General features: G+C 32.7%; 2 protein-coding genes and 2 non-coding genes across 4 annotated transcripts in view; 3 read left to right on the top strand and 1 right to left on the bottom strand.

Annotated features, from left to right (window-relative positions):
* The window catches only part of LOC123423236 (NAD(P)H-quinone oxidoreductase subunit 1, chloroplastic-like), a 5,986-nt gene extending 170 nt beyond the window's left edge, over nucleotides 1-5,816 (top strand). Inside the window, exons 1-2 of the mRNA XM_045107803.1 lie at nucleotides 1-36; nucleotides 2,597-5,816. The exon at nucleotides 1-36 is cut by the window's left edge and continues 170 nt beyond it. Coding sequence (XP_044963738.1) covers nucleotides 1-36; nucleotides 2,597-3,134 — 574 coding nt within the window. The 3' untranslated portion in view covers nucleotides 3,135-5,816. The remainder of the gene's footprint in view (nucleotides 37-2,596) is intronic.
* Nucleotides 5-1,706, top strand: LOC123423235 (NAD(P)H-quinone oxidoreductase subunit 1, chloroplastic). The gene has a single exon (XM_045107802.1). The coding sequence runs from the start codon at nucleotides 1,014-1,016 to the stop codon at nucleotides 1,575-1,577; it is 564 nt and encodes a 187-aa protein (XP_044963737.1). The 5' UTR covers nucleotides 5-1,013; the 3' UTR covers nucleotides 1,578-1,706.
* Nucleotides 5,817-8,637: 2,821 nt separating the features above from the next.
* TRNAL-UAG lies at nucleotides 8,638-8,717 on the bottom strand. The gene has a single exon. It is a non-coding gene; the product is annotated as a tRNA-Leu (tRNA).
* A 6,212-nt stretch (nucleotides 8,718-14,929) lies between these two features.
* TRNAN-GUU overlaps nucleotides 14,930-15,000 on the top strand; it is a 72-nt gene continuing 1 nt past the window's right edge. The window contains exon 1 of the tRNA in view: nucleotides 14,930-15,000. This exon is cut by the window's right edge and continues 1 nt beyond it. This is a non-coding gene — a tRNA (tRNA-Asn).

Raw genomic sequence — 15,000 nt, 5'->3', positions numbered from 1 at the left:
CCGAACGATTATACAATACTTACCTTATGTAACAAGGTGGGATTATTTAGCTACTATGTTTACAGAAGCAATAACAGTAAATGCACCAGAATTCTTGGAGAATATTCAAATACCACAAAGAGCCAGCTATATTAGGGTAATTATGTTAGAGTTAAGCCGTATAGCTTCTCACTTGCTATGGCTTGGACCTTTTATGGCGGATCTCGGCGCACAGACTCCTTTTTTCTACATTTTTAGAGAGAGAGAATTAATATATGATCTATTTGAAGCTGCTACAGGTATGCGAATGATGCACAATTACTTCCGCATCGGAGGAGTAGCCGCCGATCTACCTTATGGATGGATCGATAAATGTTTAGATTTCTGTGATTATTTTTTACGCGGAGTTGTTGAATATCAACAACTTATTACACAGAATCCCATTTTTTTAGAGCGAGTTGAAGGAGTAGGTTTTATTAGCGGAGAAGAAGCAGTAAATTGGGGCTTATCGGGACCTATGTTACGAGCTTCTGGAATACAATGGGATCTTCGTAAAGTGGATCCTTATGAGTCTTACAACCAATTTGATTGGAAAGTCCAATGGCAAAAAGAAGGCGATTCATTAGCTCGCTATTTAGTACGAGTTGGTGAAATGAGCGAATCCATCAAAATAATTCAACAAGCTATAGAAAAAATTCCTGGAGGACCTTATGAGAATTTAGAAGTCCGACGCTTTAAGAAAGAAAAGAATTCTGAATGGAATGATTTTGAGTATAAATTTCTTGGTAAAAAACCTTCCCCCAATTTTGAATTGTCAAGGCAAGAGCTTTATGTAAGAGTGGAAGCCCCAAAAGGTGAATTAGGGATTTATCTAGTAGGAGATGATAGCCTTTTTCCCTGGAGATGGAAAATCCGTCCACCCGGTTTTATTAATTTGCAAATTCTTCCTCAACTAGTTAAAAAAATGAAATTGGCTGATATCATGACGATATTAGGTAGTATAGATATCATTATGGGGGAAGTTGATCGTTGAAATGATAATAGATAGGGTAGAGGTAGAAACTATCAATTCTTTTTCGAAATCGGAATTATTAAAAGAAGTCTATGGACTGATATCGATTCTACCCATTTTGACCCTCCTTTTAGGAATTACAATAGAGGTACTCGTAATTGTGTGGTTAGAAAGAGAAATATCTGCGTCGATACAACAACGTATTGGTCCTGAATATGCTGGCCCCCTGGGCCTGCTTCAAGCTATAGCAGATGGGACTAAACTACTTTTTAAAGAAGATATTCTGCCATCGCGAGGAGATATTTCTTTATTTAGCATTGGACCTTCTATAGCAGTCATATCAGTTTTATTAAGTTTTTTAGTTATCCCTTTGGGATATCATTTTGTTTTAGCCGATCTTAGTATTGGTGTTTTTTTATGGATTGCCATTTCAAGTATAGCTCCTATTGGTCTTCTTATGGCAGGATATAGCTCAAATAATAAATATTCTTTTTCAGGCGGTCTACGAGCTGCTGCTCAATCCATTAGTTATGAAATACCATTAACTTTTTGTGTGCTAGCAATATCTCTACGTGTGATTCGTTAAAATAGGATCTTTTTCCTATAAAATCCATTAACTATTTATATTCCTTTTCTTATTTAGTATTTGGGTTGGTAAGTTAAACTAGATAGCTATATGAGTGAAATAAAACAGCTTCTAAATTTGTAGTAAAAAGAAAAAAATCTCATTTTCTACGTACAAGAAAAAAGTGGAAGTAAACATAAAGAGTGTAAACTCTTTATCCCAAGGTTGATATTTTTTAATTACTCATCATATCTTGAAGCGGGCAAGAATAAAGGATTCACAATATGGAATTCCATTATTAGAATACTCCTAGTTATTACTATAACTTAAAAATTCATAAGAAGAATCCACCAAAAGTTAGTGAAGGGTTAGGAACACTAAAGTACATAAAGGATTAGTAATGGAAAATCTAAAACATTAGAGATTTTTTCCCGTAAAAGGAATCATAATAAGGACTTGCAATTTGTAGAAATTATCAAGTAGTACTTTCTTCGGATTCCGATCCAGAGTATGTTCCCATTCACTTGTTAAGGAAATGGCTATCAAGAACGAATTAACCCTTTATCCATTTTTTCTTTTTAAATACCCCCTTCCCGGGGGAAAGAAGAATAGTAAAAAAGATATGGAGTGCACTAGAAAAAATTTGCATTATTTCCTTCCTCTATTCATGCAGAATTGCTCATGAACTAATACTCCACTCTTTCCATTTATTAATTGAATTCCTATAACAAAACAAGTACCAAGTGTTTTATTCCAAGATTAAGTTATTACTGAACAAAGAAAAATTTGGAATATATTATAAAGGATGAGATCAATTCAGAAGCGCTTTTTCTTATTCTAGCAGACGGAATTCCTTTGGTCTAATTTAGGACTTTCAAATCTATTTTATTTTACCTAATTCTATCTATGCCCCAGGGGCTAGGAACAGAACAAAACAGTCCTTTCCTTTTTCTGATCATAGAGAAGCCGTATGAAGCTAAGGTTTCATGTACGGTTTTGAAATAGCGGTGGGAACTGTGATGTTATCATCGACTATGATTATCTAACAGTTCAAGTACAGTTGATATAGTTGAAGCACAGTCAAAATATGGTTTTTTTGGATGGAATATTTGGCGTCAGCCTATAGGCTTTCTGGTTTTTTTAATTTCTTCTTTGGCAGAATGTGAAAGATTACCCTTTGATTTACCAGAAGCAGAGGAAGAATTAGTAGCAGGTTACCAAACTGAATATTCCGGTATCAAATATGGTTTATTTTATCTTGTTTCTTACCTAAATTTATTAGTTTCTTCTTTATTTGTAACAGTTCTCTACTTGGGCGGGTGGAATTTCTCTATTCCCTATATATCCTTTTTTGATTTTTTCCAAATGAATAAAGCAGTTGGAATTTTGGAAATGACAATGGGTATATTTATTACATTAACTAAAGCTTATTTATTTCTCTTCATTTCTATCACAATAAGATGGACTTTACCAAGGATGAGAATGGATCAGTTATTAAATCTTGGATGGAAATTTCTTTTACCTATTTCCCTGGGCAATCTATTATTAACAACCTCTTCTCAACTTGTTTCACTATAAATAAGATAATACAATAATAGATAGTAAGAATATTTTCAACACAAAAGCTCTCCCAAACAAGAGAAAGAAACATATCTTTTTCATAGATATTTAGAATGAATATGTTCCCTATGGTAACTGGGTTCATGAGTTATGGTCAACAAACAATACGTGCTACAAGGTACATAGGTCAAAGTTTCATAACTACCTTATCCCACACAAATCGTTTACCTATAACGATTCACTACCCTTATGAAAAATCAATTACACCAGAGCGTTTCCGAGGGCGAATCCACTTTGAATTTGATAAATGTATTGCTTGTGAAGTATGTGTTCGCGTATGTCCGATAGATCTACCCGTTGTGGATTGGAGATTTGAAAAGGATATAAAAAGAAAACAATTGCTTAATTATAGTATTGATTTCGGAGTTTGTATATTTTGTGGCAATTGTGTTGAGTACTGTCCAACAAGCTGTTTATCAATGACTGAAGAATATGAACTTTCTACCTATGATCGTCATGAATTGAATTACAATCAAATTGCTTTAAGTCGGTTACCAATCTCCATAATGGGAGATTACACAATTCAAACAATTAGGAATTCGTCTGAAAGTAAAATAAACGAAGAAAAATCTTCGAATTCAAGAACGATTACTGATTACTAAACTTTGATTTTGTCTTTTTGTTATAAAAATCTACTAATTCTTTATTAAACTATAAAGAAAAACGAATAACTACTGCTTATTGGAAATTTTTTCTTATTTTAAATCAGACTAGATTTTGATGATATAATATAGTTTATAACTATACAGTTTATACACAAAAAATACCCTAATCCCTTTTTCCTTCCTCGAATCCTTTAGTTTTAGTCAGTTCATGAAAAATTTTATACTATTAATTTCTTTTTATCCATAATGGATTTACCTGGACCAATACATGAGATTCTTATGCTATTTGGGGGATTTATTCTTCTACTAGGGGGTCTAGGAGTAGTATTACTTACCAACCCCATTTATTCTGCCTTTTCGCTGGGATTAGTTCTTGTTTGTATATCCTTATTCTATTTTTTATTAAATTCCTACTTTGTAGCTGTCGCACAACTTCTTATTTATGTGGGAGCCATAAATGTCTTGATCATATTCGCTGTAATGTTCGTAAATGGCTCAGAATGGTCTAAAGATAAGAATTATTGGACTATTGGAGATGGGTTCACTTCACTCGTTTGTATAACTTTTGTTTTTTCACTAATGACTACTATCCCAGATACGTCATGGTATGGAATTCTTTGGACTACAAGATCAAACCAAATAGTAGAACAGGGTCTCATAAATAATGTTCAACAAATTGGAATTCATTTAGCAACCGATTTTTATCTTCCGTTTGAACTCATTTCCATAATTCTTCTAGTTTCTTTAATAGGTGCAATTACTATGGCTCGGCAATAAGAAAACTTAGAAAAAGTAAAAATTATAAGAATTGCAAATCTAAAATAAATAACTAAAGAATCACAATTTTGATTTAGTAAAACCCATCTACTGCCAACAAATACCTCCTTTCTTTTCTCTTTTGTTGTGTAATTGTTCTATTGTAATTAATTGAATCGGTTCAATTCTTTGCCCTCATATTGAAATGAATCGAGATTGATAAGGAGTTAGTTAATGATGTTTGAGCATGTACTTTTTTTGAGTGTCTATTTATTTTCGATTGGTATCTATGGATTGATCACAAGCCGAAACATGGTTAGAGCTCTAATATGTCTTGAACTTATACTGAATTCAATTAATCTAAATCTCGTAACATTTTCTGATCTATTTGATAGTCGCCAATTAAAAGGAGATATTTTCGCCATTTTTGTTATAGCCCTTGCCGCTGCTGAAGCCGCTATTGGACTATCCATTCTTTCTTCCATCCATCGTAATAGGAAATCCACTCGTATCAATCAATCTAATTTATTGAATAATTAGACTTTTTAATAATTAGACATAAAATCCTCTAAACAAAGGCGCACATATTAAAATAATATAGAAATCCATACTATTTTCTTAGTATTATTTGAGAATATCCTTTTTTTTTTAGTAAGTAGGTTATTGCATAGTATTCTTTTTCACTTAAATGAATTTTTGTATTTGTAATTCATTGATATTGCAATATTCAAATTGCAATAATTTATATTGAAAAGACGATAGCCAATAAAATAAATTGGCTAATTCGAAATCGTCTGTACAATTTGTAAAATTCTTTCTTATTGTTGAAGTCCAAAATTCAAGTCTCTTGGCTCTTTTCACGCTTTCTCACAAACGGATTAAAAAATAGATTTTTAATTTTGAAGTTTGGATAAACCATTGCTTCGTCTGGTGTCTACAATACATATGACTCATATAGTACTAATTTTCTTTTTACCAGATCGAAAAATTTTATGTTGAAAAGAAAAATTTATAGATCCAATGTCACATTCCGTAAAAATTTATGATACATGTATAGGATGCACTCAATGTGTACGAGCTTGTCCAACAGATGTATTAGAAATGATACCCTGGGATGGATGTAAAGCCAAGCAAATTGCTTCCGCGCCGAGAACCGAAGATTGTGTGGGTTGTAAGAGATGTGAATCTGCCTGCCCGACAGATTTTTTAAGTGTCCGCGTTTATTTAGGGCCTGAAACAACCCGTAGCATGGCTCTATCTTATTGATACGTTACAAAAACAAAAAACTTCATTTGAATCGTCTGATTCCTCTTTACCGAAGAAGCCTGTGCTCGAAATAATCGAGCACGGGCTTTTCTGGTCAAAACGTATCTTGTCTTTATCACTTTATCATGAGTTATTTTCCTTGGTTAACAATACTTGTTGTTTTGCCGATATTTGCCGGTTCATTAATTTTCTTTTTACCTCATAAGGGAAACAAAATCGTTAGGTGGTATACTATATCTATTTGTTTATTAGAATTCCTTCTAATGACTTATGCGTTCTGTTATCATTTCCAACTGGAGGATCCCTTAATTCAATTAAAGGAGGATTATAAATGGATAGATGTCTTCGATTTCCATTGGAGATTGGGAATCGATGGACTTTCATTAGGATCCATTTTATTGACAGGATTTATCACTACTTTAGCTACTTTAGCAGCTTGGCCAATTACACGGAATTCGCGATTATTCTATTTCCTGATGCTCGCAATGTATAGTGGTCAAATAGGATTATTTTCTTCGCGAGACCTTTTACTTTTTTTTATCATGTGGGAGTTAGAATTAATTCCTGTTTACTTACTTTTATCCATGTGGGGGGGAAAGAGGCGTCTATATTCAGCTACAAAGTTTATTTTGTATACTGCAGGCGGTTCTATTTTTTTCTTAATCGGAGTTCTGGGTATGGGCTTATACGGTTCCAACGAACCAGGATTAGATTTGGAAAGATTAATTAATCAATCATACCCCGCAACCTTGGAAATACTTTTATATTTTGGCTTCCTTATTGCTTATGCTGTCAAATTGCCGATTATACCCCTACATACGTGGTTACCAGATACCCATGGGGAAGCACATTATAGTACATGTATGCTTTTAGCGGGAATATTATTAAAGATGGGAGCATATGGATTGATTCGGATCAACATGGAATTGTTACCTCATGCTCATTATCTATTTTCGCCCTGGTTAGTAATAATAGGAGCTATCCAAATAATCTATGCAGCTTCAACTTCTCTTGGTCAACGAAATTTCAAAAAAAGAATAGCTTATTCCTCTGTATCTCACATGGGTTTCATAATTATAGGAATTGGTTCCATAACCAACATTGGACTCAATGGAGCTATTTTACAAATATTATCCCATGGATTTATTGGTGCTACACTTTTTTTCTTGGCAGGAACCGCTTCTGATAGAATGCGTCTTGTTTATCTCGAAGAACTGGGAGGAATATCTATCCCAATGCCTAAAATTTTTACCATGTTTAGTAGCTTTTCAATGGCTTCTCTTGCCTTACCAGGAATGAGTGGTTTTGTCGCAGAATTAGTAGTATTTTTTGGACTAATTACTAGTCCAAAATTTTTGTTAATGCCAAAAGCACTAATTACTTTTGTAATGGCAATTGGAATGATATTAACTCCTATTTATTTATTATCTATGTTACGCCAGATGTTCTATGGATACAAGCTATTTAATGTTCCAAACGCAAATTTTGTGGATTCTGGACCACGAGAACTCTTTATTTTAATCTGTATCTTTTTACCAGTAATAGGAATTGGTATTTATCCAGATTTTGTTCTCTCCCTATCCGTTGACAGGGTAGAGGCTCTCTTATCCAATTATTATCCTAAATAGGTTTGGTTTTTTTTACTAGTCTGCTCTATTAATGCAGAAATAAGTAAAAAAGTATAATTAGATCTATCTCGAATTTTTGAGAACCCTTTGAGAAGGCGCTCAAGGGGTTCTCAAATAAAATATAAAAGTAAAAACGTTCATTTCATGAACGTTTTTTTTTATGTAATCATTTAGGTGTTAATGTAAACGAACCATAACTATGTAAACCTATTCCTAATAGATTGATACCAAAATAACAAATCCAAATTATAAGAAATCCTATCGAAGCTATAAGTGCAGAATTCGTACCCTTCCAATTTGGATTTGTTCTACTATGTAAATAAATTGCGAATATGGTCCAAGTAATAAATGCCCAAGTTTCCTTAGGATCCCAATTCCAATAGGATCCCCAGGCCTCATTAGCCCATACTGCTCCACAAAGAATACCTATGGTTAAAAGGGTAAATCCTAGGCTAATGATACGATAACTCCAAGAATCCAAACGCTCCGTTAATTGATATTTGTAATAATTTGGAAATGAAGGGACAGGGGCGCTTTTTAAAGCACTTCTTTTTGCATAAAAAAATGCAATCTCACTAAAGAAAAATGTTTTATTTAAAACATTTTTTTTCTTTTTAGAAAAGAAATGGAAATTATTTCGAAATCTAATGATTAGAATAGCGGCAGATAATAAGGATCCGCACAAAAGAGTTGCATAACTTAATAACATCATACTGACATGCATCATTAACCACTGAGATTGTAGAGCAGGTACTAGTATCGTGGATTGATGCATTTCAGTTAAAAGACCCGACGTGGCAAAGCCTTGCGTTAAAATAGTACTTGGCGTAGTTATTGTGCTTAAATCATTTTTAGAGTTCTGTATTTTAGGAATGGTATGAAGAATATACAGAGCCCATGAAAGGAAGATCAATGACTCATATAAATTACTTAATGGAAAATGTCCCGAAGAAACCCAACGAGAAACTAAGAATCCTGTTATAGAGAAAAAAGTAACTATCATTCCTTTTTCTGACGAATCACGTAATCTCCCAAGTTCACGAACTAATAAGGTTATCAAATGAATCGTAATCACAATTGAAATCGTTGAGAAAGAGATATGAGTTAGTATATGTTCTAAAGTTGCAAATAGCATAAGGGGAAGGTCCCATTACAAAATTGTAAATTTCGAATTGATTTCTAATCTATTGTATTCCTTTTCAAGAATGCCGCCACTCGGATTCGAACCGAGATGCTTGAGCACTGCTTCCTAAGAGCAGCGTGTCTACCAATTTCACCATGGCGGCTAACTTCAAATAATAGGTAACTTAAAAGAATAATAGCTATTATCTCGGGAATCGTCGATATTGGGAAAGTCCATAAAATTTAGGAACATTAGAGTTTTCATTAAAATGGACTTCGTTTGGTAGTATCGTTTCCATTTTTTTTTTACAATAAACTCTTGCTTTGCCCAATAGAAACACTGGTTGAAAGAGTTGGAACTTCTTTTTTCTAACTTGCAATTATAGATATAGAACTAATTTTTTCTAATTAATTTATCGTTTAAATTTTGAAAATTCTTTCAATACAATGAAAAAAATCCAAAAGGGTTTCTATTTAATGATGAAATTAAAATGGATAAATAGAAAAGGCTTTTTGGATTTTTGAAAAATTTCTAGAATGAAAGTCTTTATGCTCTTATTAATAAGATTTACTAACCTTATGATTTTGGATAAGATAGGTGGAAGTTGTAAGTCCTATTGTAAGAATACTCCACTTTTCATAATTTTCATAATAAAATATGAGCATTCTATTATGAAAATTATGAAAAGTTCATTGATAGGAAAAGAATACTTAGCACACAGTATACCAAACAAAACTTTTTTTTATTGTATATATAAGAGGGGTTTGTTATAAGAATATTGTACCGAAGTAATTCGACACATAAAAGTACATTCAAAGAAGAATCCAAATTATTAAATAATTGGAATTCTTTTTTGAAAAATCAATTCATATTATTCCAAAATCTTATTATTTGTTTGTTTGTTGCCCAGAAAAACCCTTTGGTTTTGGATGCTCATTACCACTGGAAAATGATCTTGATTTTACTAAAGAATAAGATTGTACTATGGAAAAATAAGTCTTTTTCTTCCAAATATTTTTACGAATACGCTTTTTTGACATTGAAGTACGTTTTTTTGGAACTGCCATTCAAAAAGGAAATTACTTTTTTCTAGTTGTATGTGAAAGACATCTATTGCTGCAAATCAATCCTTCTTTCTTGTTTTTATTAGTATTTATACTTAGATACTGAAAGATACTGAAATTGTGAATTATTTTTTACTTCATTTTGTCTAATGCGGATAAGACAAGAATTTTTAAACATTTTTTCTGTATATATTTTATACTTTGTTTTAATAATATAGAATATATAGAAGGGTTTCCCATTTATATCTATTTATATATCAAGTATACTCCATATATAGATATATGGTATGGAAGCCTATCCCCCGGGGGGATAAAAAGAAGGGAAAATTCAAATAGTTAATTAAGCTCAGAATGATATTGTATTGTATTCCATAAAGGAAAGGAATTCTAATCAAAACAAAAAATACTGAGTCTCTTAAACAAGACATTCTAAAACTTAGGTAATTTATAGTCATAAGGACTATTCGATAATTTCTTATAAACATAGATTTTCATTGGAATTCACTCAATCAGTTATGGAACAAGAGAGCTGTTTCATCTTTGTTTTAAAGAAATATAAAAATGAATAGAAAGTAAAAAGTAAAACGATTCCTTTTTTTTTTTTTGTAAATATCTTTATTTAGATAATAACTAGGTAACGAAGTTATTTGATTAACTTTTTGAATTTAACCAACTAAACCCATTCTTCATTTTTTATTATTTCAATGAGATAAATTTTTAAAAAATGAAGAATTCCAGTATTTTTTCTTATTCTTTTTATTTATTCTTTCAGAAAGAGATAAGAGTTGGTTTGGTGAATCGGAAACAATTTTATAGAAAAATTGAAGTAAAAATCGCAATTTCTTTTCTTATGGAACATACATATCAATATGCATGGGTAATCCCTCTTCTCCCACTTCCAGTTATTATGTCAATGGGATTTGGCCTTATTCTTATTCCGACAGCAACAAAAAATCTTCGTCGCATATGGGCTTTTCCTAGTGTTTTACTCTTAAGTATAGCTATGGTATTCTCAGTTCAACTGTCTATTCAACAAATAAATGGAAGTTCTATCTATCAATATCTATGGTCTTGGACCGTCAATAATGATTTTTCTTTAGAATTTGGATACTTGATTGACCCACTTACTTCTATTATGTTAATACTAATTACTACTGTAGGAATCCTGGTTCTTATTTATAGTGATGGTTATATGTCTCACGATGAAGGATATTTGAGATTTTTTGTTTATATAAGTTTTTTCAATACTTCTATGTTGGGATTGGTTACTAGCTCCAATTTGATACAAATTTATTTTTTTTGGGAACTCGTGGGAATGTGTTCTTATTTATTGATAGGCTTTTGGTTTACACGACCAATCGCAGCGAGTGCTTGTCAAAAAGCTTTTGTAACTAATCGTGTAGGGGATTTTGGTCTATTATTAGGAATTTTAGGTTTTTTTTGGATAACAGGTAGTTTAGAGTTTAGGGATTTGTTCCAAATCGCTAATAACTGGATTCCTAATAATGGAATTAACTCTTTACTTACTACTTTGTGTGCTTTTTTATTATTCCTTGGTGCAGTTGCGAAATCCGCACAATTCCCTCTTCACGTATGGTTACCCGATGCTATGGAAGGACCCACTCCTATTTCGGCTCTTATACACGCAGCAACTATGGTTGCTGCGGGAATTTTTCTTCTAGCTCGACTTCTTCCTCTTTTCATATCTTTACCTTTGATAATGAGTTTTATTTCTTTAGTAGGTACAATAACACTATTCTTAGGAGCTACTTTAGCTCTTGCTCAGAGAGATATTAAAAGAAGCTTAGCCTATTCTACAATGTCTCAATTGGGTTATATGATGTTAGCTCTAGGTATAGGTTCTTATCAAGCTGCTTTATTCCATTTGATCACTCATGCTTATTCAAAAGCTTTATTGTTCTTGGGATCTGGATCCGTTATTCATTCAATGGAACCTCTTGTTGGGTATTCACCAGATAAAAGTCAAAATATGGTTCTTATGGGCGGTTTAAGAAAATACATTCCAATCACAAGAACTACTTTTTTATGGGGTACACTTTCTCTTTGTGGTATTCCACCTCTTGCTTGCTTCTGGTCCAAAGATGAAATCCTTAGTAATAGTTGGTTGTATTCGCCCTTTTTTGGAATAATAGCTTCCTTTACTGCAGGATTAACTGCCTTTTATATGTTTCGGATATATTTACTTACATTTGGTGGGTATTTGCGTGTTCATTTTCAAAATTACAGTAGCACTAAAGAGAGTTCCTTGTATTCAATATCCTTATGGGGAAAAAGGATACCCAAAGGAGTGAATAGGGATTTCGTTTTATCAACAACGAAGAGTGGAGTTTCTTTTTTTTCACAAAATATACCCAAAATTCAAGGTAATACAAGAAATAGGATAGGATCCTTTACTACGTCTTTTGGGGCTAAAAACACTTTTGCCTATCCGCATGAAACGGGAAATACTATGTTATTTCCTCTTCTTATATTACTACTTTTCACTTTGTTCATTGGATTCATAGGAATCTCTTTTGATAATGGAGGAATGGATAATGGAATAGCAGAGTTAACCATATTATCAAAGTGGTTAACTCCCTCAAAAAACTTTACCCAGGAAAGTTCTAATTCTTTTGTAAATTCATATGAATTTATTACTAATGCAATTTCTTCTGTAACTCTAGCTATCTTTGGTTTATTCATAGCATATATCTTCTATGGATCTGCTTATTCTTTTTTTCAGAATTTGGATTTAATAAACTCTTTTGTAAAAAGAAATCCTAAAAAAGAATTTTTGGATCAAGTAAAAAAAAATATATACAGTTGGTCATATAATCGTGGTTATATAGATATTTTCTATACTAGGGTCTTTACCCTCGGTATAAGAGGGTTAACCGAACTAACGGAGTTTTTTGATAAGGGTGTTATTGATGGAATTACCAATGGAGTGGGTCTTGCTAGTTTTTGTATAGGAGAAGAAATTAAATATGTAGGGGGAGGTCGAATCTCGTCTTATTTATTCTTTTTTTTATGTTATGTATCTGTGTTTTTATTCTTTTTTCTTTCTTAAGTTAAGGAATTCAAGTCTCTTGCAAAAATAACTATCCTACCCCTTTCTACAATCTCTCTATAATCCCACCTTGTTACATAAGGTAAGTATTGTATAATCGTTCGGTTTTCCGCGATTTTTTCCATTCCTCTGTGTAAATACCCTAATATGGGTTCACAATCAATAACATCCTCACCATCAAGAGTAACGATCAGTCGAAGAACACCATGCATTGATGGGTGTTGAGGGCCCATATTGACTATCATGAGATCTTTTTTTGTAAGCGGTAGACTCATATCCTTTCTTCCTTAATTCATTATTCCATGAAAATGGATTATTCCATGAATTCCTCAAAGTGAGGCTCATCAAAATGAAAAATCTAAGACTACTATAAAGACTACTAAAAAAATAATAAAACAAGAAAAAAATTTGAAGGATTAAATTACTGCTCCCGAATATTCAACTGACCGATTAATTTCTTATAACGTACTCTATTTTTCTTTGCCAAATAAGCCAGCAAACGTCGACGTTTTCCCAAAAGTCTTCGTAGACCTCTTTCCGATGAAAAATCTTTTTTGTGTAATTCCAAATGTGAAGCAAGTCTCCGTATCTTATTGGTGAAACTGAATACTTGAAATTCAACAGAACCCCTGTTTTCTTCTTTTTCTTCTTTAACCATAAATCCTAAAATTTTTCTACCTCCTTTCTTTTTCATGTATTTTTCTGATCAGGAAAAATAAAAAATTATGTCAGTTATTTTGAAGTTATTCTAATCTCGTACACACACAAATTTGCAATTATTCATCTACTACTGGAATTTGGATTTTTTTTATCGATGCAAATTGGATTTGGATAGAAGGGTACATTCTTTCTACTATTTTAGATAGAAGAAATGTTTCTTCTATCTAAATATAGTAGAAAGAATTTTGCTGATTTATTTATTGCTATATGCAATTTATGGAATTGATACACCATTTAATTGATATCATTTAGCAAAATGAAACACAGCATAGGCATCCATCTTTTGGCTCGAGAATTTCACGGGATAGAGATATGGTATAAGAAATAGACTATTAAGTAACTCTAAATGAATTGTGGATACATCTGTATCCTTAACATACTGAAACGATTGCCATTATTCGTATCAAACCAATAGCGATTCATACAAGCTAAATCTTCTAATCAATGGTGGGCCAATAATGAATTTTTTTGCATATGTATTAAGACGCTTGGCCTGATTTCGAAATTGTCCAGAGTTTTATATGTTGTTTTCATTGCAAAATGATGGGTCTCCTTCCATAACTTTCCAATTACGAGTACGAGAATTGAAAGACATAAATATTCTAAATTCTCTACGGCGTCTAGTAGATAGATAGAATATTTTCAGGAACAAGAAAATCAGAAGAATCTTTCTCTCTATTCACTATCATTCCGCGTCTTCGACTTCTATTAGTTTCTTTTCTTCTTTAATGCAATAGCTATAGTTTGATATAAGAATCCATTTCTCAAAGTAATGGAAACCATTCTCTTATAGGAAATGGTTCGAAAATCGCTATTCCACCTTTTAGGTATCGTGAAAAGTGATACCTGTGAAGATCGTGCATTTCAGTCAAATTCAGATCCGTTTTTCGAGTCCATGATATAATATAACCAAATTGGATAGATCTTCCACCTGTTTAGCTAAGAAAGAATAGATACAGAGGTGGATAATAGATCGATATGAAGATCATGAGCTGCCCCATAATGAAACCGCCAGTAGTCGCAAATATCTCCTTCTTCCCTAATCCAAGATTGGAGAAAGAAGATCTAAGAGGGACCTATGGAGAATGTAGTCAGAAATCCATAATAGAGTCTGACCACAACGACCGAATTAATTATCCTCATCGAGAAACTTAGACTACTAAATAGAAAAGATTTGAAAATCATGGCATGGGTCTCCTTTTTTTCTTTCTTTAGAGTTTTCTATATGCACAATTTCTCGATGTTTCGATGAGAATTTCTTGACTTTCCATATATAGAAAGAGATAGACTATAAATGACATCTCTTATGTCAATAAGACCAAAGGGATGGATATTAAATGATAGGAAGTGCTAGGAAGTGAAATAGAATGAAATAGAGCCACTTTGGGCTTCCCTATGAAATGAGGCATGGAACGGAGCCACTACGAAGAAATTATGGGAGTTACGAAAGAAGCTTCGGACTCATATTGTTCATGGGTTGAGAGCGGGAGTTGAACTCTAGGAGGTCGAATCCCCCCTTGTTCCTCAGTAGCTCAGTGGTAGAGCGGTCGGCTGTTAACTGACTGGTCGTAGGTTCGAATCCTACTTGGGGA

Source organism: Hordeum vulgare, unplaced genomic scaffold, assembly GCF_904849725.1.
Source record: "Hordeum vulgare subsp. vulgare unplaced genomic scaffold, MorexV3_pseudomolecules_assembly, whole genome shotgun sequence".
NCBI classification, from domain to species: Eukaryota; Viridiplantae; Streptophyta; class Magnoliopsida; order Poales; family Poaceae; genus Hordeum; species Hordeum vulgare.
The sequence above is the reverse complement of the archived record's forward strand: the minus strand, read 5'-3'. Positions and strand labels throughout refer to the sequence as shown.